This window comes from Microchirus variegatus, assembly GCF_963457635.1.
Source record: "Microchirus variegatus genome assembly, chromosome: 12".
Lineage (NCBI taxonomy): Eukaryota > Metazoa > Chordata > Actinopteri > Pleuronectiformes > Soleidae > Microchirus > Microchirus variegatus.
In genome coordinates, this window is record NC_139813.1 from 27,234,700 (window position 1) to 27,261,644 (window position 26,945).

The window sequence follows — 26,945 nt, forward strand, 5'->3', positions numbered from 1 at the left end:
CAACATCTTCAAGGTTTTCTAAACCACTGAGTTCATCATGTCTTCTTAACTCCAGTCTGTCAGGTTGTCTGGTCACAGAAGAAGGATGTTCTTCTCTGACCTCAGCTCTGAACTCCAAATCTTTCCTCCTGAAAAACCTGGACCTGGGTAACAATGACCTTCAGGATTCAGGAGTGAAGCTGCTGTGTGATGGACTGAAGAGTCCTCACTGTTCTCTGGAGACTCTCAGGTCAGATCTCCGTTTTTTTGACAGTTGATCTTTTAAATTCTGATTTTGCTTCTTCAGGTTCTTGTTAATGAAGATGTTCAACATCTTCAGGATTTTCTGAATCATCATGAGTTCATCATGTCTTCTTAACTCCAGTCTGTCAGGTTGTCTGGTCACAGAAGAAGGATGTTCTTCTCTGACCTCAGCTCTGAACTCCAACCCCTCCCATCTGAGAGAACTGGACCTGAACTACAATCATCCAGGAGACTCAGGAAAGAAGCTTCTGTCTGATGGACTGAAGAGTCCACACTGGAGACTGGACACTCTCAGGTATTCTCCTCCTCTTCCTCTTCTGCTTCATGTTCAACAGCAGTATTTAAACTTGTAAGCAGGTTCAGGTTGAAGATTTTCAGCTGAATATAAAAAGACGTTGACAACAATAGTTGTATTGGAACATGTATTAGTTTCTGGAGTAAAAACAACATCCAATTCAAAATGATTTATATGAACTGGATGCAAACTAAATACTAATGAAGTTGAATAATTCCTGACTGGCTTAAATTATAAGGTAAATACCTGAAAACTGTCCACTATTGTCTTTTCCTCTGCAGTTCAGTCATTAACATCCTGCATGTGAGCTGGAGCTTCCTCAGTGACACAACTCTGTCTTAGAACCATATATATTGGCTGAAGGGTTCACTGGATCAGGTCTCTAGTCTCATGAGTCCAGAACCCAAACCTTTGACGATGCCTTTCAAAATAAAACCACAACAAGAGCATTACAAAGTATTACATAAGAAAAGGCAAAGGAATTAAAGAACAACTGAAATGTATAATTACTCTCCACAGACAACACAGACTATTCTACAGCTCCAAAATATGCCTGACTGAAAAATAACTGTTTCATCAAATCACCAACTCTGGTTTGGTCAAAATAACCACTTCATTCACTAAATGAACGATGACTAAATGACTACTGTGTTAACAGAGTTGAGTAGATTTAGTACGAGCTTCATGGTGGCTCTTTTTAATGAAAACCACAGAAAACATGATCCTACTTTACAACTAAATGGTATAAACACTTAGAATAGCAAACATGAATTTTCCTGTGTAATTCAAACATTCATCATTGTTTGAATGAATTTAAAATTCAGTGCTATACTCACATTTAAACGTCTTTGACGTCATCTGGTCTAAACTGCAGGAGACAATTGAAGAATATTGCAACTGATTTTTGTGTTGTTCACATGGGGGCGCTGTTCAGAAAATGCGTAGCCGCCTGAAACTGTGGTCTCTGGTTCTGCAGACACCGTCTTCTCTCACACACCAGAGTGTAGTTCATAATTCTGTCCAGCAGAGTGCGTTATTAAGACAACAGTTTGGACAAATGTTGGACACAAACTCATTCAGACTGTTTCTTCCTCCAGGATGGACCATGCTGGAGAGCAGAGGTTAAAACCAGGTCTCAGGAAGTGTAAGTATGGATTTACAGGAAATAACAACATATCAGCTGATCGTCAATAAACTGCAGCTGTGTCTTGTTGTTCTTCATCAGATTCATGTGAACTGGAACTGGACACAAACACAATGAACAAAAGACTCAAACTGTCTGACAACAACAGGAAAGTGACCAACGTGACAGAAGATCAGTCGTATCCTGATCATCCAGACAGATTTGATGTCCATTATCAGCTGCTGTGTAGATCTGGTCTGACTGGTCGCTGTTACTGGGAGGTCGAGTGGAGAGGAAGTGTTTATATATCACTGAGTTACAGAGGAATCAAGAGGAAAGGCAACAGTTTTGACTGTTGGTTTGGAAATAATAATCAGTCCTGGAGTCTGAGGTGCTCTGATGATGATGGTTACTCTGTCCTTCACTGTGGGACAAAAACATCCATCAGATCATCGTCTGTCTCTCACAGAGTATCAGTGTATGTGGACTGTCCTGCTGGGACTCTGTCCTTCTACAGAGTCTCCTCTGACTCACTGATCCACCTCCACACCTTCAGGACCACATTCACTGAACCACTTTATCCTGGGTTCCTGGTCTGGCTTGGTTCCTCAGTGTCACTGTGTTCTCTGTAGAACATGAAGAGACAGCAGCTTCAGTCGTGTGGTGGACGAGGTCTCACTGTTTATAATCTGATGTTAAAGCTCGGCTCAGTAATTCATTGTTGAAACACTTTTGAATTCTCTTCACGTCCTGATGACGTCAATAAATAAAGAGAAAAACAAACTTGTATGTGTGAAATAAACATAAAGAACGATTGTCTGTCATTAACTGACCCGCCTACCTATGGAGGTACTGACTGTGCTGTGAGCGCCCCCTGCTGCTGAGAACCAGCCTGGAACACAGAGGTTCACATGTGAACAATCACAACATTTAACACTAAACTCTTTTCACTTTCATTGATCAAAAATATTCCACAGTAACTTTGAATATTTTCATACAAACACAAACAATCCTAACTCTATACATTAAAATGTTCAATGATAAACAAACGTAAACGTCAGAGAACTTACATCTGTGTTGTTAATGCACAGATCAGGAACATCTGCTCTGGTCATCACATGGAACTGACAGCAGCTTGACTTAGCTCCTCCTAGTGGACAGATAGCACACCTACATCATCTGTGACCCACGACCAGGCGGCTGCTTCGCATAAAAATTCCAGCTCCATCACAATCGGCCAATCAGGAGAGAGAACAGACCTGAATCCAGCCGCGGCTCGTTGGACCGGTTCTGACGTCGTCACTTTGACTCTGAAGGTATGAGGACGTGACTCTGTGTCCTCAGATCAGACACAGAAGGACGGCAGGACAGACCAGGGACAATCGGCAGCGTCTGGTGTCCACATGAAGGTGGACAGTGTGTGTGTGTGAGTGGACCTGAGCTCAGTTCAGCAGGTGAGAATAAATAAAATCACTGCTGAATCTTTACAATCTGACTTTGTCTTTTCAACATTCCTGCATGAAGCGTCTGAACTGGTCTGACAGCTTCAATCCACAAATCAACTCTGAGCCACTTTATTACGCTTCATAAGTCTCTGTCACGTCTGCACTGTTTCAATATTAAACCACGTTAGAAATCACACGATCGCGTTTCTTTCTCTGGTCAAAGATTTAACAAATCTGTTCTTTGAGTTTGCGATAAAGAAATTTAAAGCGACACAACGTCTAAAACGCTCTAACACAGTGGACTGTACCTGGTCTGAGGACATGGTTGTTTGGACATTAGAAATCCTGAGTCACAGTTCATCACTATCATCGGTTTGTCAACAAATGTACAGGTTACTGCCACATATACTTGATAATAATGATACTATGAGTCTACGATTTGTTGCTGAGGAAGCCTGAACACAGAGGTAAGTTGAAAAGCTTCTTACCTGACCACCAGAGGGCGGGCTCTTCTGTTTAAACCAATGGACTCACCTGTAGTGAAGGGCCGTAAAGTGCGATGCTGTCGGCGTCTTGAGCGAGTCGTTTTTCAGAGCTGTGACGTTCACGAACGAGTCGAATCGAAACGATGAGAACCGAGTCGCAGTTGCAAACCGTATCTTTTTATACGCAAATCGTCCACGCTGTCTTCACGTGAGGTCTTCTGTCTGAACTTGAGGGAGGAACCGAGCACACAGCACCAATAAAGCATATATTGGTGGGATGTGAACGTTTGAATCATTCTGATCCAAATCTTACCTTATAATTTACAACCAGTGATAATTTGCTATTTGGCTTCTGAGAAATAATGAAATATAAGAACAAGCCGAGTGTTTTGAACGGCTCTTTGAAGGAGATCCGGCTCCCTTCAAAGAGCCATAAATCCCAGCTCTAGTAGTTTTATCTTCAGACTTGTATCAGGCTGCACCGAGGACGCTGCACTTCTGTTAGCAGCAGCACAAATGTTAGCTTGGTTAAGACACCATCTCACGTTTACACTGTTGTATTTGTTTGTGTTTTGTAACTACCTTTTTACGTACTATGACACAAACTGCTGTACTTTCACAAAATTCAGACAAAACTTTAAAGAACTTGTCGGCCATGATGGTTGGAGAGTAAACAACGCAACACGACGTCAAACATCATCAGCATTATTTTACAATTCCCTTCAAGTTAGTGTGAAAGTAACATAACTATTTATAGAAGGAACTATTTGTTCAGATGATTATTGATACTTTGGTTCTAACTCGTGAGAAACTGGTACCAAAACAGAACCAGTTCTCGATTTTCATCCCAATAACAAAAATACGTCCACGTACGTTTTACTTGTTCTCTGACATTTGTGTTGGTGTTCTGCTCACACTAACATACCTGTGGTTCCTTTCATCTGGTCCATCTGGTGTTGCTGGATCTTCTTGCTCCTGCTGGACCTGATGATGATGTTGTTGTTGTTGTGAGAAGCCTGAGGTCCACCCATGTTAGCAGAACTTGTAATGTGTGACTTTTACTCTCCCAGCAGGTGGCGCTCTGCAATGAATCAGATCAAAGACAGTGAAGATGAAGCTCCGCCCTCTAAAACCACTCTGTGTGAGGAACATGAGGGTCAGAGGTGAGATGAGGATCTCATGGACCATGTGACTCATCTCCATGTCACAGCTCAGTGTTATATTTACATGTCATGTCCTGTGTTTGTAGGAGGATCCATCAACAGGGACCAGACTCTACTGGACCTGGACCCAGCTGTGTCTCCATGAAGAGTGACTGGTCCATGAATCAACCTATGGACTTCAAACAAGAACAGGGGTCAGATGATGGAGGTCTTCACAGGTCAACAACACTAAATGATCCACCATGTAACACCAGAGACACCTAATATTTAGACATTCAAACCCAGACCCATGCAAAACTGAGACATTCTGGACACATGTCCCAAAAACACCCATCTCTTCCTCCAAAGGTTGGATCTGGGCCCATGAAAATATGGAACATCATGATGAAAAAAATTCATCCAGATCTGATATAAACATCTGAACTTATTAACAGGACTGAACCATGTTACATGATAAGTCTGATCCTGTACCAAATTTCAGTTTGGACAAAGATCTGTGGGTAGATTCTTACTAAAATAAAATATATTTGGGTGATCACCAACCCATCACAAAAACATTCAGCTCCATTCGTTAAAAACTCTGGACAGGAAGTTGCTAACATTAGGACAAACTTACAGAAATAAAAAACAATGTCAATGAAAACATAAGCTCTGGACTATAATCTGAAAGATTTACAACAACTGGAGCCAAGATCTGATTAATAATAATGAGTCAAGATAAAATTAAAAAATGTATATTACACCATTTATTTAACCGATAAACTGTACAATTAAAGGTCACATAGAGTGTTCCTGTTGCACATATATGTTAGTTATAGAGGTCTACTTACATATATCAACTTGTTTTTATGGTCAAAAACCTCCTAGTTGCTGGAAACGAGCCGATAGAAATCTGTCCTTTTTGAAGCACTTGTCAGCCGCGCTATTTCAGACATAAATCTTGCCGAGAAGACGGACTGTGTTGTGATTGGCCAGTAGCCCAGAAGTGACATTCGGCACACACGCTCCCAGAAGCGTAGCTCCCTCCCTCTGGAATGAAGGATGCAATGATGAAATAATTATACATTCTTTATATTGCAAAGATGTTTATGTGGCTTTTTACGTTGTATTTGTAGGATAATCCATCAACAGGGACCGGACTCTACCGGACCTGGACCTGGAGAGAAGAGAATGAAGAGAGTATCACCAGAGGATCTTCTTGATAAGTTCATAAATTATCAGAGGTAAAAAGAAAAACAAGTTTGTTGTTTTCAGTAAAACATCCTTTTATAAATGTACTTCTCTTTATTAGGAACCAACATGAAAAAACAGACTCTCCTGGACCTGGTCCCAGCGGTGTGTCCGTGAAGAGATTCTGGTCTGAAAGGGAAATTGATAACACTAGAGAGTGTCAGAGGTGAGAAAACAAAGATGGCAGTTTGTTATTTTTAGTAAAACAGCATTTTAAGAAAGTTTCTCTGATTAGGAACCAACATGAAAAACTATTCTGGACCTGGTCCTAGGGCTGGGCAATATGGACCAAAACTCATATCGCGATATGTTTTGCTTGAATGGTGATATACGCTATTATAACGATCTTTTGACAAAAACACCAAACACCAAAATTCTGAGTGGTTGATTTTTGTTTTGTTTTGCTAAGCTAATTTCATTCAGTCGATGGTTAATGGTCATCAGGAGGAAAGTACCAAGTGCTAATAGGGGTGTTTTCAGAGCAGCCCTGTTTCACAGGTAAAGGTCTTCGGAGAATAAAACATAAGAAAATTCCCCCAGTTCAGTGATTAAAAGTTCAGTTGCTTGGACGTGGACGACACTGCAATACAGTTGTGTCCATGATAACGATGCTATGATGATACAGTGATTCTGAGAACTTCACTAACTTCATTGCAAGACTATTTAATTTGTGATATATCGTGATGTAAGCCTAACAAAACAAGAAAAAGAGTATTTCATCACAGTATTTGTATTCATACACAACAAAACCAGGGCTCGACAGTGTGAGAAATAACTCAATAAAAACAAACTCACCACAGCATCAGTTAACACAAACAGTCAAATAATTATACAGTCTTTGCAAAGATGTTTAAATTGCTTTTTACATGGGCTACACATGTCCTGTATTTGTAGGAGAATCCATCAACAGGGACCGGATTCTACCAGACCTGGACCTGGAAGAAGGAGAATGAAGAGAGTATTATCACGGCCTGGTTTTTCAAGAGATTTATTCCGGTTAAAATTGATCCGGACTCGGTAATCCTTTTTTTTTGCTATCCATGATCACGTAATCCATCCACCAGTTTTTCAAAGCAACATTGGATTAGATCAATCTGATCTGGACAGAAACTCAGGATCACCAAATCTGCATAACCTGAGCTCAATTAGGATAGGAAATCCACAATGTAGAACTATAGATACTTTATGTAAAGAGCAACAAGTAGAATAGCAATGCAACCGAGGGCTTAAATGGAGTTCTTAATAGGCACTTTGCATGCCATTACTCCATGAGAGCGGAATCACAGAAAGCATGCAACATAACCCATGCCTGTATTGTCCTGCACAACATCGCTACTCAGTCAATGTCCCTCTGTGCGGACAATGATGCACCTGAGCCCCTTGGAGACCCTGACCAACCTCCTGCATTCTGCCAGAACGAGCAAACAGGACGTGCAACAAGGGACGCAATAATTAGACACTACGATTTGGATTAGTTTTGGATTTCAAAAACCAGTGATGCCATTACCAATGCTTTGTTTTTCCCTTTTTTCTCATTGCATGCATCACTAAAAAATAATCTAAAAAAAAAGTTTTGATTGTGAAGAACACACATTAATTAGTGGCAGAATTAAATATATTATTTGTGGTCACTATTGACAGCCGTTTGGGGGATTATGTTATCAGGCAAAACTCTTTCTACTTTGCTGTAGTCCTATACTGAAAGGCTGAATACGTTATAGCCTACCTAATCACTGTAGCCTGATGGATGAATAAATCAAATTAAAACTGTATGCATAAGTAGGATATCTTGTAGGCTATACTGTGTGATCCATAGATAGTATTATTCGATACAATTTTAAAGTGTCATCATATTTTGGGCCTGAAATCCAACCTTCTGATGAGATCAGTTTAATCCAGAATTTTTGGATCAAAGTGATCCCAATCCTACTACAAAGTTCTGAAAATCACAAACTAAAGATTTTCAAGATCTGATCCAATCCGTTATCCAAATCTGGAAATATTACTTTTGAAAAACTAGGCGCAGAGGATCTTCTTGATAACTTGAGAAATAATCGGAGGTAAAAAATATAACCAAGTTTGAAAAATAAGTTTGTTGTTTTCAGTAAAAAGTCAGAGTCTTCTGGACCTGGTCCCAGCGGTGTGCCCATGATGAGCGAAGAATCTTTATATCGTTTAATGAACTTCAACGATGGAGAGAAACATGGTGAACAGATGTAAGAATTTCACACATACTAACACACTTACATGATCCTCCACCAGGGGGAGCCTGTCTCATCCAAACTCTTTGGTGGACCAATCTTGCATTTCTGTTCGAGGTTCCACTAAATATCTTCAGCCTGTCCTCGTCTCTGAACAAATGTCCAGCAGTAAATCTGGTCAGAGTCTGTGATTGGTCAGGGACATATCGACAAGACACTCTGATTTTGTCTTTGAGAGTTCACACATACACACTAGAGACTGTCCTTCAGGGACTTTTGTCTTCAAGTTGTCAAACTCATGTCGTGTGAACTTGGCTGAAGAAGAAACGTAGGTGCAGCTCAGTGAAAACCGTGTCAGAATAAATGATTGTTTAGTAAATGACACTGAATGTTTTCTCTTCAGAGTTGATCAGCAGAGGACAGAGGTTCTCAGTGGTCAGTCTGTCCAGCAGCTTCGAGCAGACCTGGACTCCATATTTAAGGTGTGTAAATGTACAAACATGACACTACTGTTAATATTGAAGCAGAGTCCTGGTCCTGACAGTCTGGATGCTGCTCTGTGGACCTGCAGGATCTCATTTCACTTCACGTTGTTCTGTTCCAGCTGCTGGAGGAGAACATCATCTGCTTTGTGAAGAACGAGCTGAAGAAGATCCAGAAGGTTCTGGGTCAGAGGGAGGATGAGGAGGTGTTGGATGGTGAAGATGAGGAGCAGAGGAGGAGCAGAGAGGCCTTTCTGAAGATCACAGAGAACTTCCTGAGGAGGATGAAGCAGGAGAAGCTAGCTGACTGTCTGCAGAGCAGTAAGAGGACTTTTAATGTGAAAGGAAGAACATCTTATTTTCCTCAATGATCCACTCACTGATTTATTTTCTTGTGTTTCTTCAGAAACCAGAGCTCCAGCTTGTCGACGTGAACTCAAATCAAACCTGAAGAAGAAGTTCCAGTGTTTGTTTGAGGGCGTGGCTAAAGCAGGAAACCCCACCCTTCTGAATGAGATCTTCACAGAGCTCTACATCACAGAGGGAGGGACTGGAGAGGTCAATGAAGAACATGAGGTCAGACAGATTGAAAGAACTTCCTGGAAACCAGACAGAGCAGAAACAACCATCAGACAAGAAGACATCTTTAAAGCCTCAGCTGGAAGAGACGGACCAATCAGAAGAGTGATGACAAAGGGAGTGGCTGGCATTGGGAAAACAGTCTTAACACAGAAGTTCACTCTGGACTGGGCTGAAGACAAAAGCAACCAGGACATACAGTTCACATTTCCCTTCACCTTCAGAGAGCTGAATGTGCTGAAAGAGAAGAAGTACAGTTTGGTGGAACTCATCCATCACTTCTTCACTGAAACCAAAGAAGCAGGAATCTGCAGGTTTGAAGACTTTAAGGTGGTCTTCATCTTTGATGGTCTGGACGAGTGTCGACTTCCTCTGGACTTCCACAACACTGAGATCCTGACTGATGTCACAGCGTCCACCTCAGTGGACGTGCTGCTGACAAACCTCATCAGGGGGAAACTGCTTCCCTCTGCTCGCCTCTGGATAACCACACGACCTGCAGCAGCCAATCAGATCCCTCCTGACTGTGTTGACATGGTGACAGAGGTCAGAGGGTTCACAGACCCACAGAAGGAGGACTACTTCAGGAAGAGGTTCAGAGATGAGGAGCAGGCCAGGAGGATCATCTCCCACATCCAGACATCACGAAGCCTCCACATCATGTGCCACATCCCAGTCTTCTGCTGGATCACTGCAACAGTTCTGGAGAACATGTTGAAAACCAGAGATGGAGGAGAACTGCCCAAGACCCTGACTGAGATGTACGTCTACTTCCTGGTGGTTCAGTCCAAAGTGAAGAAGGTCAAATATGATGGAGGAGCTGAGACAGATCCCCACTGGAGTCCAGAGAACAGGAAGATGATTGAGTCTCTGGGGAAACTGGCCTTTGAGCAGCTGCAGAAAGGAAACCTGATCTTCTATGAATCAGACCTGACAGAGTGTGACATCGATATCACAGCAGCTTCAGTTTACTCAGGAGTCTTCACTCAGATCTTTAAAGAGGAGAGAAGCCTGTACCAGGACAAGGTCTTCTGCTTTGTCCATCTGAGTGTTCAGGAGTTTCTGGCTGCTCTTCATGTTCATCTGACCTTCATCACCTCTGGAACAAATCTGCTTTCAGAGGAACCATCAACATCCCAGAGGTTCAAATTGTTTAAAAACAAACCTGAACTGAATAATCTGCACCAGAGTGCTGTGGACAAGGCCTTACTGAGTCCAAATGGACACCTGGACTTGTTCCTCCGCTTCCTTCTGGGTCTTTCACTGGAGACCAATCAGAAGCTCTTAAGAGGTCTACTGACACAAACAGGAAGTAGCTCACGGACCAATCAGAAAACAGTCCAGTACATCAAGAAGAAGATCAGTGAGAATCTGTCAGCAGAGAGAAGCATCAACCTGTTCCACTGTCTGAATGAACTGAATGATTGTTCTCTTGTGGAGGAGATCCAAGAGTCCTTGAAATCTGGACGTCTGTCCACAGAGACACTGTCTCCTGCTCAGTGGTCAGCTCTGGTCTTCATCTTACTGTCATCAGGAAAAGATCTGGATGAGTTTGACCTGAAGAAGTACTCTGCTTCAGAGGAGGCTCTTCTGAAGCTGCTGCCGGTGGTCAAAGCCTCCAACAAAGCTCTGTAAGTGGATCAATATATAAATATTAATAAGACATATTCTAAAGACCACAAGAGAAACATGTTTAACCTTTTGTTCATCACTGTTTTCTACCTCAGACTGAGTGACTGTAAACTCTCAGAGAGAAGCTGTGAAGCTCTGTCCTCAGTCCTCAGCTCTGTGTCCTCTAGTCTGAGACACCTGGACCTGAGTAACAATGACCTTCAGGATTCAGGAGTGAAGCTGCTGTGTGATGGACTGAAGAGTCCTCACTGTTCTCTGGAGACTCTCAGGTCAGAACCCTGTTTATTTGACGGGGGATCTTCGGGTACTTGTTGTTGACAATGTTTGCACAATTTTCTAAACCACTGAGTTCATCATGTCTTCTTAACTCCAGTCTGTTAGGTTGTCTGGTCACAGAGGAAGGATGTTCTTCTCTGACCTCAACTCTGAACTCCAAATCCTCCCTGCTGAAAAACCTGAATCTGAGTAACAATGACCTTCAGGATTCAGGAGTGAAGCTGCTGTGTGATGGACTGAAGAGTCCTCACTGTTCTCTGGAGACTCTCAGGTCAGAACCCTGTTTATTTGACAGGGGATCTTCGGGTTCTTGTTGTTGACAATGTTTGCACAATTTTCTAAACCACTGAGTTCATCATGTCTTCTTAACTCCAGTCTGTTAGGTTGTCTGGTCACAGAGGAAGGATGTTCTTCTCTGACCTCAACTCTGAACTCCAAATCCTCCCTGCTGAAAAACCTGAATCTGAGTAACAATGACCTTCAGGATTCAGGAGTGAAGCTGCTGTGTGATGGACTGAAGAGTCCTCACTGTTCCCTGGAGACTCTCAGGTCAGAAGTCAGTATATTTGACAGTTGGTCCATTGAATCCTGATTTGGCTTCTTTAGGTTCTTTTTGATGAAGTTGTTCAACATCTTGAGGATTTTCTGAATCACTGAGTTCATCAGGTCTTCTTAACTCCAGTCTGTCAGGTTGTCTGGTCACAGAGGAAGGATGTTCTTCTCTGAACTCGGCTCTGAACTCCAAATCCTCCCTCCTGAAAAATCTGGACCTGAGTAACAATGACCTTCAGGATTCAGGAGTGAAGCTGCTGTGTGATGGACTGAAAAGTCCTCACTGTTCTCTGGAGACTCTCAGGTCAGGTGATACATGAAAGGGTTGTTTTCATTTCCTGTCCATAAGAACCATTTGTTACGATTCGAAATGATTATTCAATCATCATTCCTTCATGTCTGTGTAGCACTCCCCTCAATAGACCTCATACTAAGGGCATGCTTCTGGGTTCCTTAATTATATTTTAACCCTAATTTTAAGTAATTTTCCCTAAAAGTAATTTGGATTTTGTTTTTTATACACACTCAACTATAGGTAATCACTATGCTCACCTTTGACTCTGACAAAGGAAATATCACAAAATTCTTTTTTTTTTGAAAAACAAACAAATCAATTACAGTATTTACTTAAAGTTTAAACAAATTCTAAGAAAAAGTAATACACTTTTACTGAAAATATGTTTAAAGTAAATTCTTTGTAGCAGATATACTCTCAACTTACATTCAAATTACCTTAAAACCTCTGAATAATAAGATTTAAGTTTCTTTCAGTAATAAACCCAAACACAATTCAGTGGGCCCACACTTACTCACACACACATACACACAGCCGGCAAAACAAACTAACCACGTTGCAGGCCTGATATGGTGACTTTTGATAAGTTTTACCTCCAAACCAAACGAAGACCGTTTACCCGATCCGTGTCTGGAAGCCGACTCTTCAGTTAGACTGGAACAAACTGGTGAGTGGATGATGGCGCCTCCTGCGCTGTCCGGGACGATGTCCAACGACGACAGGTCACACACACACCGGCAACGTCCGAGCCGAACCCTCAAGGTGCAGCCGATATCAGAAGCTGGTTTAACTCCTCGCGGCTAAGTGCGTTCGCTTTGAAAGCGAATGCTAATACCACACTCAGTTAGCTCAGTAGCTGGGCTAAGCTAAAACTAGGCAGCTTCGCTAAAAGTTCCGAGCTGAAACTTCACAAACCGTACACAAACAACAGTAGTTCCAATGTCCGGGCTCTGAATGTCGAGCAGACAATCTCTTACACACTGAAAACTACACACTTAACTATTCTATTCTGTAGAATGTTCACGGTCATGCGTCTCCTTTGTGCCTCTTTTTCCTCTCGTCGTCGTTTTCACTCGCTCCAAAACACACACACTCCACTCGCTCACTTCCGGTCTAAACCTGTCAATCACACTTTTACCAATACCTGATCGGGATCACACTTCTTCCCCATCAGTACTTCCTCTCTCCCCATAAGTTCCTTCAAAATAAAATGTAATATTTAACCATGTACATTTGTCAGGTTGATCTTATTTATTACACCTTACTCTTACTTTTAATAACAGATTTAACCATTCATTTAAATTTTATTTTGATTTAAACCATAACTTATCCATTATTTATTTTATGAATACAGATTCTAAACAGGGTTATATTTTCGAATGTTTAGGTTGTCAGGTTGTCTGGTCAGAAAGAAAGGATGTTCTTCTCTGACCTCAGCTCTGAACTCCAAAGCCTCCCATCTGAGAGAACTGGACCTGAGTAACAATGACCTTCAGGATTCAGGAGTGAAGCTGCTGTGTGATGGACTGAAGAGTCCTCACTGTTCTCTGGAGACTCTCAGGTCAGAACTCAGTTTCTTTGACAATTCATCTTTTAAAATCCTGATTTTGCTTCTTCAGGTTCTTGTTGATGAAGATGTTCAACATCTTCAAGGTTTTCTAAACCACTGAGTTCATCATGTCTTCTTTACTCCAGTCTGTCAGGTTGTCTGGTCACAGAAGAAGGATGTTCTTCTCTGACCTCAGCTCTGAACTCCAAATCTTTCCTCCTGAAAAATCTGGACCTGAGTAACAACAACCTTCAGGATTCAGGAGTGAAGCTGCTGTGTGATGGACTGAAGAGTCCTCACTGTTCTCTGGAGACTCTCAGGTCAGATCTTCGTTTATTTGACAGTTGATCTTTTAAATTCTGATTTTGCTTCTTCAGGTTCTTGTTCATGAAGATGTTCAATATCTTCAGGATTTTCTGAATCATCATGAGTTCATCACACCTTCTTAACTCCAGTCTGTCAGGTTGTCTGGTCACAGAAGAAGGATGTTCTTCTCTGACCTCAGCTCTGAACTCCAAATCTTTCCTCCTGAAAAATCTGGACCTGAGTAACAACAACCTTCAGGATTCAGGAGTGAAGCTGCTGTGTGATGGACTGAAGAGTCCTCACTGTTCTCTGGAGACTCTCAGGTCAGATCTCCGTTTATTTGACAGTTGATCTTTTAAATTCTGATTTTGCTTCTTTAGGTTCTTGTTAATGAAGATGTTCAATATCTTCAGGATTTTCTGAATCATCATGAGTTCATCATATCTTCTTAACTCCAGTCTGTCAGGTTGTCTGGTCACAGAAGAAGGATGTTCTTCTCTGACCTCAGCTCTGAACTCCAAATCTTTCCTCCTGAAAAATCTGGACCTGAGTAACAACAACCTTCAGGATTCAGGAGTGAAGCTGCTGTGTGATGGACTGAAGAGTCCTCACTGTTCTCTGGAGACTCTCAGGTCAGATCTCCGTTTATTTGACAGTTGATCTTTTAAATTCTGATTTTGCTTCTTCAGGTTCTTGTTAATGAAGATGTTCAATATCTTCAGGATTTTCTGAATCATCATGAGTTCATCATATCTTCTTAACTCCAGTCTGTCAGGTTGTCTGGTCACAGAAGAAGGATGTTCTTCTCTGACCTCAGCTCTAAACTCCAACCCCTCCCATCTGAGAGAACTGGACCTGAGCTACAATCATCCAGGAGACTCAGGAAAGAAGCTTCTGTCTGATGGACTGAAGAGTCCACACTGGAGACTGGACACTCTCAGGTATTCTCCTCCTCTTCCTCTTCTGCTTCATGTTTCACGATAAAAGATTATCCAAAACAATAAATAAAAGCATTAAGAATCCTGGACATTATCCACCTGTGAGCTTCCTGAGTGACTCAACTCTGTCTTAGAACCATATATATTGGCTGAAGGGTTCCCTGGATCAGGTCTCTAGTCTCATGAGTCCAGAACCCAAACCTTTGACGATGCCTTTCAAAATAAAACCACAACAAGAGCATTACAAAATATTACATAAGAAAAGGCAAAGGCATCACTGAACAACTGAAATGTATAATTACTCTCCACAGACAACACAGATCATCTTCTCCAGCTCCAAAATATGCCTGACTGACAAATCACTGTTTCATCAAATCACCAACTCTGGTTTGGTCAAAATAACCACTTCATTCACTAAATGAACGATGACTAAATGACTACTGTGTTAACAGAGTTGAGTAGATTTAGTACGAGCTTCATGGTGGCTCTTTTTAATGAAAACCACAGAAAACATGATCCTACTTTACAACTAAATGGTATAAACACACTTAGAATAGCAAACATGAACTTTCCCCTGTAATTCAAACATTCATCATTGTTTGAATGAATTTAAAATTCAGTGCTATAATCACATTTAAACATCTTTGGCGTCTTCTGATCTAAACTGGAGGAGACAATTGAAGTGCTGTCTACTGTGTTGTCCACATGGTGGTGCTGTTCAGAAAATGCATAGCCACCTGAAACTGTGGTCTCTGGTTCTGCAGACACCGTCTTCTCTTTGAAACACACCTGTCCTTGATCTGACACCAGAGTGTAGTTCATAATTCTGTCCACCAGAGTGCATCATTAAGACAACAGTTTGGACAAATGTTGGACACAAACTCATTCAGACTGTTTCTTCCTCCAGGATGGACCATGCTGGAGAGCAGTGGTTAAAACCAGGTCTCAGGAAGTGTAAGTATGGATTTACAGGAAATAACAACATATCAGCAGATCGTCAATAAACTGCAGCTGTGTCTTGTTGTTCTTCATCAGATTCATGTGAACTGGAACTGGACACAAACACAATGTACAGAGAACTCAAACTGTCTGACAACAACAGGAAAGTGACCAATGTGAGAGAAGATCAGTCGTATCCTGATCATCCAGACAGATTTGACGAGTATTATCAGCTGCTGTGTAGATCTGGTCTGACTGGTCGCTGTTACTGGGAGGTCGAGTGGAGAGGAAGAGTTTATATATCAGTGAGTTACAGAGGAATCAAGAGGAAAGGATACAGTTATGACTGTTTGTTTGGACATAATAATCAGTCCTGGAGTCTGAGCTGCTCTGATGATGGTTACTCTGTCCTTCACTGTGAGACAAAAACATTCATCACATCATCGTCTGTCTCTCACAGAGTATCAGTGTATGTGGACTGTCCTGCTGGGACTCTGTCCTTCTACAGAGTCTCCTCTGACTCACTGATCCACCTCCACACCTTCAGGACCACATTCACTGAACCACTTTATCCTGGGTTCTTTGTCTGGCCTGGTTCCTCAGTGTCTCTGTAGAACATGAAGAGACAGCAGCTTCAGTCGTGTGGTGGACGAGGTCTCACTGTTTATAATCTGATGTTAAAGCTCAGCTCAGTAATTCATTGTTGAAACACTTTTGAATTCTCTTCACGTCCTGATGACCGTCAATAAATAAAGAGAAAATATAAACTTGTATGTGTGAAATAAACATAAAGAACGATTGTCTGTCATTAACTGACCCGCCTGCCTATGGAGGTACTGACTGTGCTGTGAGCGCCCCCTGCTGCTGAGAACCAGCCTGAAACACAGAGGTTCACATGTGAACGATCACAACATTTAACACTAAACTCTTTTCAACTTTGAATATTTTCATACAAACACAAACAATCCTAACTCTATACATTAAAATGTTCAACGATAAACAAACGTAAACGTCAGAGAACTTACATCTGTGTTGTTGATGCACAGATCAGGAACATCTGCTGACTCCTGCTGGTCATCACATGGAACTGACAGCAGCTGCTCCTGCTGCTTGACTTAGCTCCTCCTAGTGGACAGTGTAGAGACTAAGCCAAATACTTGAAGTCTCTCGGGGGTTGCTAGACAAGCACCTGCCTGACGCGCTTAACTTTATCCACTTTGTACTTGTTTACGGAAATAAAACAGTCTTCATGGCTTATACTTCGGTATATTTATTGCAGCTCAACGTGATAGTCCACTTTTCCTCAGTTCACATTTGTTCACTCATATTCACTCACAACATACCACGACAGCAACAACGCGCAGTGCAGCAAAGTTAAGTGGAACGAAGTGAAGCGGTCAAAAACTGTGTGTGCTCCCTTTCGTCCAGCAACACCCAACCTGAACGGCAGTTCCCACCTATATTACATGACCCTCGGGTCTCTCATTATGCCACCTAGTGGCCATAAAAAGCTAAACAGGGAAGAAGCCAAATGGCTCCTACACCCCGGCCCCTAATTGTAATGGTATACAGACATCACAATTCCAATACATAACACAGGAGCCATAAGAAAACTGTACACACATAAGCAATACACCATTTTGTACACATTAAACCAGGGAGGACATTTAAGTTGAGGCCTTGATAACCAGCTAACCTGGCTCATGCAGTAAGCAAAGTTTGGTCACAGGCCTTTCAATGATGCTGCTTTTTGTCTGGAGTCGCACTGAGCGAACAAGGCCTTTCATATCATGGAACGCCTCCAAGACTCTTGCAAGTGGCCATGAGCCACGTGGTGCAGTAGAATCCATAATGATCACAATATCTCCTGGCTTGAGGTTATTTTGCCGTTCATTCCATTTCTGCCTCTCTTGAAGTAGTGGCAGGTATTCACAAATCCATCTTTTCCAAAAGAGATTGGATACGTACTGAACTTGCCTCCACTTCCTTCTGACATACATGTCATGTTGTTCAAACAGCCCTGGTGGTAATGATGGCTTCCCTTTCATTAGCAGGATATGATTAGGAGTCAAGGGTTCAAGGTCGTTCGGATCATTGGACAGTTTGGTGATGGGGCGGTCATTTAAAATGGCCTCAGCTTCACACATGACTGTATGTAATCCATCATCATCCAGTCTTTGTTGCTGAAGAACTGAACTGAGAATTCTCCTCACCATTCGGATTATGCGCTCCCAGACACCGCCAAAGTGAGACCCTGCTGGAGGATTAAAACTCCACTTGATTCCCTTTTGTTGCAGCATCCCTTTGATCCTTGCCTGATTCAAGGACGAAAGCGCCTCTCTGAGCTCTCTCTCTGCTCCGATGAAGTTGGTGCCATTGTCCGACAGAATTTGAACAACCTGACCTCTTCTGCAAATGAAGCGGCGTAGTGAGTTAATGCACGCATCTGTATCCAATGAGCTGGCTACTTCTAGATGGACTGCTCGACTAGCCAGACAGGTGAAAATCACGCCATAACGTTTGACTGTGCTCCGTCCCCTCTTCACCTCTATCGGCCCAAAGTAGTCGACCCCTACATTGGTGAATGGTGGATGGTCAGGAAGAATTCTTTCTTTTGGCAAATCTGCCATCTTCTGCATCATCATCCGACCATTGTATCTTCTACAGAAACAGCATTCAAATATGACTTTCCTCACTGCTGAATTGGCACCTGTGACCCAATATTTCCTTCTCAGTGTGGACAGTACGTGGTTCCGACCACTATGACCAAGCTGTTGGTGAATCTCTCGCAAAAGAAGAATAGCTACATGTTGGTCCTTGGACAGAATCAGTGGATGTTTTCTTCTTCTGGCAGTGAACCCCTGGTTAGCCGTCCTCCAACTCTTAGGAGCCCATCATCCAGACGTGGGTCCAGTTTGTAGAGCATGCTCTGCCGACTCACTGTGTTCTTTCCTGCAGACAAGGTAGCAATCTCCTCACCAAATCTTTGTTGCTGACAGTACCGAATAATGGCAAGTTCAGCCTCGCACAAATCTTCAACAGTCAAAGCTTGTTCTTTGGGTTCTGTGGCATTCTGCGTACTTGTATAAGAAGTCTCAGACTCCCTCCTATTACGAGTCCTATTCAGAAGCATCCTCTTCAATTTCAAGAACCAAGCTGCTGCTACTTTCAGTCTCCTCCAATCTGAAAAGTGCGCAATAAGGCGGCTGGTTGCATCACCAGGTGAGTCCTTCACATTGACTGCATTCACCACAGTTTCTTTCCTCACCTCCAGGTCATCTGCACTTATCGCAGTGTCCACCTTGTCAGCTGGCCAGTCCTCTTCTGGCTTGTGCAGGAAACTTGGACCCTCTATCCACCTGTTGCTTTCGACAAAGTCCCGGACATTCAGACCTCTGGATGCATCATCCGCTGGGTTTTCCTTTGAGCTGATGTAACGCCACTGTGAAGTTGTTGTTGCCTCTCTTATGGTTGTGACCCTGTTTGCCACAAAGGTATGAAAGCGCTTGTTCTCGTTCCTTATATACTTGAGCACTGACGTGCTGTCTGTCCAAAAGACTGATTCTTGCAAAGGAATCCTAAGCTCATCCCTCAGCATCAGGTCCACACGAACAGCAAGAACTGCAGCAGTCAGCTCCAAGCGAGGAATGGTGACAGCCTTCAAGGGTGTTACTCTGGCTTTACCCATCAGGAATGCAACATGCATGGCACTCTTGCTATTTTGCATCCTAAGGTAAGATACTGCCCCGTATCCTGACTCGCTTGCATCTGAAAAGTGATGAAGCTGTGCGTGCATGATGTTTCCAAAACCTTTAGGCTTGATGCACCTGTTGATCTTGAACTCAGGCAGCTTATCCAACTCCTCTAGCCATCTTGTCCAATGATGGAGCAGCTCTCGTGGTACAGTTTCATCCCATCCAAAGTTCCTTCTGCATAGCTCCTGTACCATGATCTTGGCAGGAAGCAATACTGGTGCAATAAAGCCCAATGGATCATACACTGAACTGGACATAGACAGTATTCCACGTCTGGTGCAGGACCTTTGACACACCTCCAACCTAAATGTGAAAGTGTCGTCCTCAACGCACCACTGTAAGCCAAGGGCTCTCTCAACAGGAAGTTCATCCCGGTCCATATCAAGTTCCTTTAAATCTTTAGCTCGATGTTCCTCTGGCAGAGATTGTAACACAGAGCGACTATTACTAATCCATTTTGTCAAAGTAAATCCTCCTCTCTGACACAGCATAGTCAGGTGTTTGACCATTGACACAGCTTCCTCTTCAGATGCCAAACTCTTCAGGCAGTCGTCGACATAAAAGTTCTCTTTCACAGTTTGGATAACTTCTGCTGGAAAGTCAGCCTGGTTGTCGTCGGCCGTTTTCCTCAGAGCGAAGATGGCACAGCTCGGAGATGACACGGCACCAAACAAGTGGACAGTCATGCGGAAGTCTGACAACTCCTTGGCAAGATCACCCTCAGGCCACCACAGGAACCGCAGGAAGTCTCTGTCTGCTACTGGGACTTTGACTTGATGGTACATTGCTTGTACATCGCCCATAACTGCCACAGGTTCCTGCCTAAACCTCAGAAGGACTCCAAGCAACGTACTGTTGAGGTTAGGACCCTGCAAGAGTTGCTGATTTAGTGATGTTCCCTTGAACGCTGCAGCACAGTCAAACACCACACGCAGAGTTTTCTTCTTGGGATGACGCACCCCATGATGAGGGATGTACCACACCTTGCCACTGTCACCATTCAGTTGCTGGGGAGGTACTTCCTCTACATAGCCGTTGCTCACCATCCCTTTGATGTTAGCACTATACTCTTTAAATAAGTGTTCATTCATTAGAAACTTCCTTTTTAGGCTCGTTACCCTTTGTTTTGCCACTGAAAAGTTATTAGGCAAGCACACGTCCTTCTTAAAAGGCAGATTCAGCTGGTAATGATTATTTTGGAGAATTGCAGATTGTTCCATAATCTCCATGAACTTCCTGTCCTCTCTTGATAGCCCCTTCTCCTCAGTAGCTCGCTCGTTGAAGTCATGATTGTACTGATTGTTCAGCATTTCCTCCAACTTTCGTACAGATATCCTATTAACCAGTGCTGACGTACACTCTGCATTCACATTTGAGTTATCTCCATGCAAAGGGCCATTAACGACCCATCCTAGTGCTGTTCTTATAGCGTAGGGGCCGTTCCCACTGCTGTTGATGACCTCCCAAGGTTCCAACAACTTGGGGGCGTTGCTTCCAATCAACAGGTCAACAGTAGCATTTATCTTTGGCATTTCCAATTTTGCCAAGTATGGCCACTTTGCCAGGTCATCAGCAGATATAATGTTGTCAGCACTTACAGGCATTTTCTTCTGAGTGAGGGTTTGTGGAAGTTCATAAAAAGCATCACCAGTTATACCAGACACTTCCAAGCCGAAAAGTGAAAACGCTGGCACCACTCTTTCTTGCCCCATTGTGTGTAAGAGGAACTGGGTTCGCTTTCCAGAAAGGCGAAGCCTTTGCATAAGCTGTTCCGAGCAAAAGGTGGCTGAACTGCCAGGATCGAGGAAAGCATACGTCTGTATCACCTGGTTGCCTTTGGCAGACTTAATTTGGACTGGCAGTATGGACAACAGACAGCGATCCATCCCGGCCCCTGTATGTCCACAAGTCTCTGATGACGCAAATGGTGAACCTGACTCCTTGTCAGGTTCAGTAGAGGTGCTTGCTGTAACTTTAACACGCTCTGTGCGTGTTTCAGTTATATCATTGTTGTCAATGTGCAGCACAGTAGGATGCCTTTGACTGCATGTTTTACAGATTAAACGCTTCACACAGTTCCGACTCCTGTGCCCAGCATTCAGGCAGCCGAAGCAAAGCTCTTTCTCCTTTATAAGGTTTATCTTGTCTCTGTGTTTCTTGCGTTTGAATTGTTGACAGTGCTCTAATGGGTGACGTTGAGCACAGCATGCACATACTGAAACAGAGCTACGGCTAGATGTAACAGCCCTTAAAACTCTGGCACTGTCAGATTCCACAGGTGCAATGGACGTAGCAAAACTCTGTCCTTTCACTCTTTGGACTAGATGTGACCTTGCCTTACTGACAATCCTTGGACCAGCCATCCCAGCTGGCGAGTCATTAATGTTGCCGTACAATGGATCAGATAATATGTGAACGTGTCTCTCAATTACTTTTACAAGGTCTTTGAATACAGCTCTGCATTCTGTTGCTTCCAATATGCTGTGGGCAACAGTCCTCCATCGCTCCCTGAGCTTGTATGGCAGTTTAAAGACAACTGCCCTTATATTACTTGGCATGTCTAATTCTTGCATGTACTGCAGGTCCTCCATGACATTGCAACAGCCCTGCAAAAAGAGGGAGTAAGCTTGCAAGGCATTAATATCTTCATTCTTTATTTGAGGCCAGGACAATGCCTTTTCAACATATGCAACAGCAATCTTATATTTATTGCCAAAGTGTTTCTGCAGCAGCGTCTTTGCTTTGGTATAGCCCAGTTCAGGAGTCATGTGGAGGCAGCTACGAACAAGTTCCCTTGGCTGCCCCCTTGTGAACTGCTCCAGATAGTACAGGCAATCACTCTTGCTGGCCTTTTCCTCTACTCCTTGTTCGAATGCTCTCATGAAGGATATGTACTGAAGAGGATCACCATCATACAAAGGAATGTCTCTTGCTGGCAATGACAATAAACGCTGTTGTTGAACGAGAGATGATGTTATTTCATTTTGTTTATGCATCACTGACACAAGATCTCCAGTTTGTCCTTGATCCGTTGCTAGAGCATTGACTTGGAAAAATTGCTGCTCTGTTTCTGAGGCGTGTTGATAGCTCTGCCTGATTGATCCACTCTGCTCCTTAGGTCTTATTATGGGCTGTTCATTTGTCCATGGATGTTTCATGCCAGTTGTTATTGGTTGGCTGGCTGGCACTGACCACTCCTGTGTTTGCTCGGGTTTCCTCTGAGGTGCACAGTTAAATTCAGTTGCCATTGGATCCAGTCTGTATGTAGGTGCTGATTTTTGAGTCCCTTTCTCAAAATAAGAATTCATGGCGTTAGATGCTTTAGCGTAGCTTTGGCTGTCAAAGTTTTGTAACACTGCAAGTTTAGCATCAGATTCAGCGAGCATTGTTTCCAGCTCTTGTTGCTCCCTTTTTCTCCTTATTTGCTGCTCTTGTTCCAGCAGTGCATGTTTACTTGTTAAAGCTGCAATACGGGCAAGTACTACAGCCTTCTCAACCTCTGCTTTTATTCTTGAGGAAGTAGTGCTCGATTTATTACTAAACACACTCTTCCCTGAACGCTTACTGGCTACATTTGAGATGCTGTCCTCAGGGTTAACACCATCCTCAGTATTGCTAACAGCAGAATCAGAAATTACATTTTGATCAGCATTAAACACCCATAATTGCACCTTAGAAGTAAAATCATTATTGGCAATCATTTTGGCTTTAAACCACACATCATGTTTCTCTTGTTCAGTATCAGGCAACATACTCATCACAGACACATGAATATTTTTTGCTTCAACACATAATTTAACAAAGTCGTTAAATACACATTTAACCTGTGATAAATCCTTTTTTTCCATGAGACCTTGCAACACATCTCTAAATCTGCATGCCTTATTTAACTTAGATTTCCTTTCGTTTTGCAGACGTTCGAGCTTTTCAGCGAATGCTTTAGCAGTTAATTTAACAACACGCTTTTCTTGTGCACCATGTTCAGCATTGTCAAACTCCGCGGACGGCTCCGCCGGCTTATCCAAAGTTTCGTGTGATTCCATTTTTCAGTTCGAATGTTCGCAACGAGCTCGCAACAAAGTAGCAATGTAGCAAAGTTCCCAACAAGATTACGACGTAACCTGCCCGCCCCGAGTGTCATCAATGCATTGTTTTTTGTTTTTGTTTTTCCAGCGATATGTGTACACAAACTAAATGGCCATTCATTAACAAGTAGCGCTACATTTAATCATACCTCACGTTGGGCGCCATCGGGATAATTTGTAGACTTTCGGCGTGTATCAGCGTTGTCCTCTGCTGTGCTGATGGCTGATTTATTAATCCAAACAATCGTGAAGTACGATCCCAAGCGTTAAACGTACGCCCGCCGTCCTCTGTCTCCCATCCGAACACGAGCAGCTCCTGGAGCTCCCAATGCGAACGCGAGCGCCGTTGTTCCACTTCAACGTGTGCTCCAACTCCTTCCGCGTCGGTAGCGTGAAGCAGTAGTTTTTGACTTTATGTAGAGACTAAGCCAAATACTTGAAGTCTCTCGGGGGTTGCTAGACAAGCACCTGCCTGACGCGCTTAACTTTATCCACTTTGTACTTGTTTACGGAAATAAAACAGTCTTCATGGCTTATACTTCGGTATATTTATTGCAGCTCAACGTGATAGTCCACTTTTCCTCAGTTCACATTTGTTCACTCATATTCACTCACAACATACCACGACAGCAACAACGCGCAGTGCAGCAAAGTTAAGTGGAACGAAGTGAAGCGGTCAAAAACTGTGTGTGCTCCCTTTCGTCCAGCAACACCCAACCTGAACGGCAGTTCCCACCTATATTACATGACCCTCGGGTCTCTCATTATGCCACCTAGTGGCCATAAAAAGCTAAACAGGGAAGAAGCCAAATGGCTCCTACACCCAGATAGCACACCTACATCATCTGTGACCCATGACCAGTGGTCTCATGTATAAACAGTGTTCTGTGAGTTCTTACCTTAACCTCAGTAACACTTGTGTCCATAGGTAAGTGTCAGTTGGAGGAATCATGAATTATGTTCATAAAGCGTTAAAACACGTCACTCACCTTTAAAGAAGCAAACATTGATACGTGCTTCATAAAAGACTTCCTGGATTCCTCGACACGCCCAGAAGCCTCAGCACAGTTTGTCCCATCACTAGATGAGATTTGATTCTGTTAATATTTGACTCCAGTTGATCCAGTTGAGTCTAAAGTTCAGATCAAAGCAGTTACTTGATCAGAATCATCAAATTTCCTTCAGATAACACTTGAGAAAACTTTGCTCTCTGGTTTGTTTCCTGTTCAAAGCAGCAGAATAACTTTCAACAGCTTCATGACGATTACTTCTTACCATCAGAAGGTAACGGAACTGAACTCATCTTATCAAACATCGGTAAAAGAAATGTTTAAGCTTTAACTTTTTGTCATTGTGATGTTTTTACTGTGAAGCTTCATGAATCTCTGACGTCACTAAACTCTGGTGTTTGAAAATGTTTGGAAATCACTGGTTTATGGAACATTTGTGGTTTTGGTGAGAGAGAAGTTCTGCTGGACTGAAAGATCAGATAATGACTGATACTTTTATGTTTCCGATGAAAACAGATTACAACCATTGTAGGCAAAAAAAACTGAAATCATGTTTTGATAAGATTTAATTAACTAAGTTAGATTTAACATTTCTTCTCTAACATACATATCTATCTATCTATTAAATCGATGGAGGTAAGTTGAACAGCTTCTTACCTGACCACCAGAGGGCGGGCTCTTCTGTTTTAACCAGTGGACTCACCTGCAGTGAAGGGCTGTAAAGTGTGATGCTAACACGTGTGACACGTGTGTGCGGCTCGTGACGTCTTCAGTATCGACGTGGGGGAGGAGCCAAGCACAAAGCCCCGCCCCAACTGACCGAGTGACTCCAAAACAAAACACTTCCTGTCTCGTTGGTGCCGTTGACACACACACAAAGGGAGGAGGTAAAGTTGAGAGCGGCGCGCTGAAATAATTTATTGTAGCCTGATAATTTTTTATTGTGCCACAAAGTCCAAAATACTGATCTCACTGTGAAAGCATGGGGATATGGCGCCACCTTATGGACTGTTTACAATGAAAACACAAGACAAATGAAAAATATAACCAATATTTCAGAATAACTTTCACCAATAAAGTATATATTGGTGGGATGTGAACGTTTGAATCATTCTGATCCAAATCTTACCTTATAATTTACAACCAGTGATTATTTTCTGTTTGGCTTCTAAAAAACGATGAAATATAAGAACGAGCCGAGTGTTTTGAACGGCTCTTTGAAGGGAACGGCTCCTCAAGATCCGGCTCCCTTCAAAGAGCCATAAATCCCAGCTCAAGTAGTTTTATCTTCAGACTTGTATCAGGCTGCACCGAGGACGCTGCACTTCTGTTAGCAGCAGCACAAATGTTAGCTTGGTTAAGACACCGTCTCACGTTTACACTGTTGTATTTGTTTGTGTTTTGAAACTACCTTTTTACGTACTATGACACAAACTGCTGTACTTTCACAAAATTCAACCAAAAGTTTCAAGAACTTGTCGGCCATGATGGTTGGAGAGTAAACAACGCAGCACGACGTCAAACATCATCAGCATTATTTTACAATTCCCTTGAAGTTAGTGTGAAAGTAACATAACTATTTATAGAAGGAACTATTTGTTCAGATGATTATTGATACTTTGGTTCTAACTCGTGAGAAACTGGTACCAAAACAGAACCAGTTCTCGATTTTCATCCCAGTAACAAAAATACGTCCACGTACGTTTTACTTGTTCTCTGACATTTGTGTTGGTGTTCTGCTCACACTAACATACCTGTGGTTCCTTTCATCTGGTCCATCTGGTGTTGCTGGATCTTCTTGCTCCTGCTGGACCTGATGATGATGATGATGATGTTGTTAGAAGCCTGAGGTCCACCCATGTTAGCAGAACTTGTAATGTGTGACTTTTACTCTCCCAGCAGGTGGCACTCTGCAATGAATCAGATCAAAGACAGTGAAGATGAAGCTCCGCCCTCTAAAACCACTCTGTGTGAGGAACATGAGGGTCAGAGGTGAGATGAGGATCTCATGGACCATGTGACTCATCTCCATGTCACAGCTCAGTGTTTTATTTACATGTCATGTCCTGTGTTTGTAGGAGGATCCATCAACAGAGACCAGACTCTGCTGGACCTGGACCCAGCTGTGTCTCCATGTCGAGTGACTGGTCCATGAATCAACCTATGAACTTCAAACAAGAACAGAGGTCAGATGATGGAGGTCTTCACAGGTCAACAACACTAAATGATCCACCATGTAACACCAGAGACACCTAATATTTAGACATTCAAACCCAGACCCATGCAAAACTGAGACATTCTGGACACATGTCCCAAAAACACCCATCTCTTCCTCCAAAGGTTGGATCTGGGCCCATGAAAA

At 42.7% G+C, this 26,945-nt stretch overlaps 2 protein-coding genes across 2 annotated transcripts in view; both read left to right on the top strand.

Moving 5' to 3' along the window:
- Positions 1 to 16,347, top strand: part of LOC310934867 (uncharacterized protein) — a gene marked incomplete at its 3' end in the record, with an annotated part of 46,374 nt that extends 30,027 nt beyond the window's left edge. The window contains exons 33-38 of the mRNA XM_083898666.1: positions 56 to 229; positions 365 to 538; positions 10,974 to 11,147; positions 14,624 to 14,797; positions 15,702 to 15,748; positions 15,830 to 16,347. Of these exons, the coding sequence (XP_083754792.1) occupies positions 56 to 229; positions 365 to 538; positions 10,974 to 11,147; positions 14,624 to 14,797; positions 15,702 to 15,748; positions 15,830 to 16,347 (1,261 nt within the window). The remainder of the gene's footprint in view (positions 1 to 55; positions 230 to 364; positions 539 to 10,973; positions 11,148 to 14,623; positions 14,798 to 15,701; positions 15,749 to 15,829) is intronic.
- Positions 4,678 to 10,881, top strand: LOC310935210 (protein NLRC3-like; the record flags this gene model as incomplete). Its single annotated transcript, XM_083899063.1, has 6 exons — positions 4,678 to 4,754; positions 4,841 to 4,972; positions 5,870 to 5,933; positions 6,879 to 6,942; positions 9,074 to 10,259; positions 10,611 to 10,881. The coding sequence occupies 6 exons, from the start codon at positions 4,678 to 4,680 to the stop codon at positions 10,879 to 10,881; spliced, it is 1,794 nt and encodes a 597-aa protein (XP_083755189.1).
- Positions 16,348 to 26,945: the final 10,598 nt, after the last annotated feature.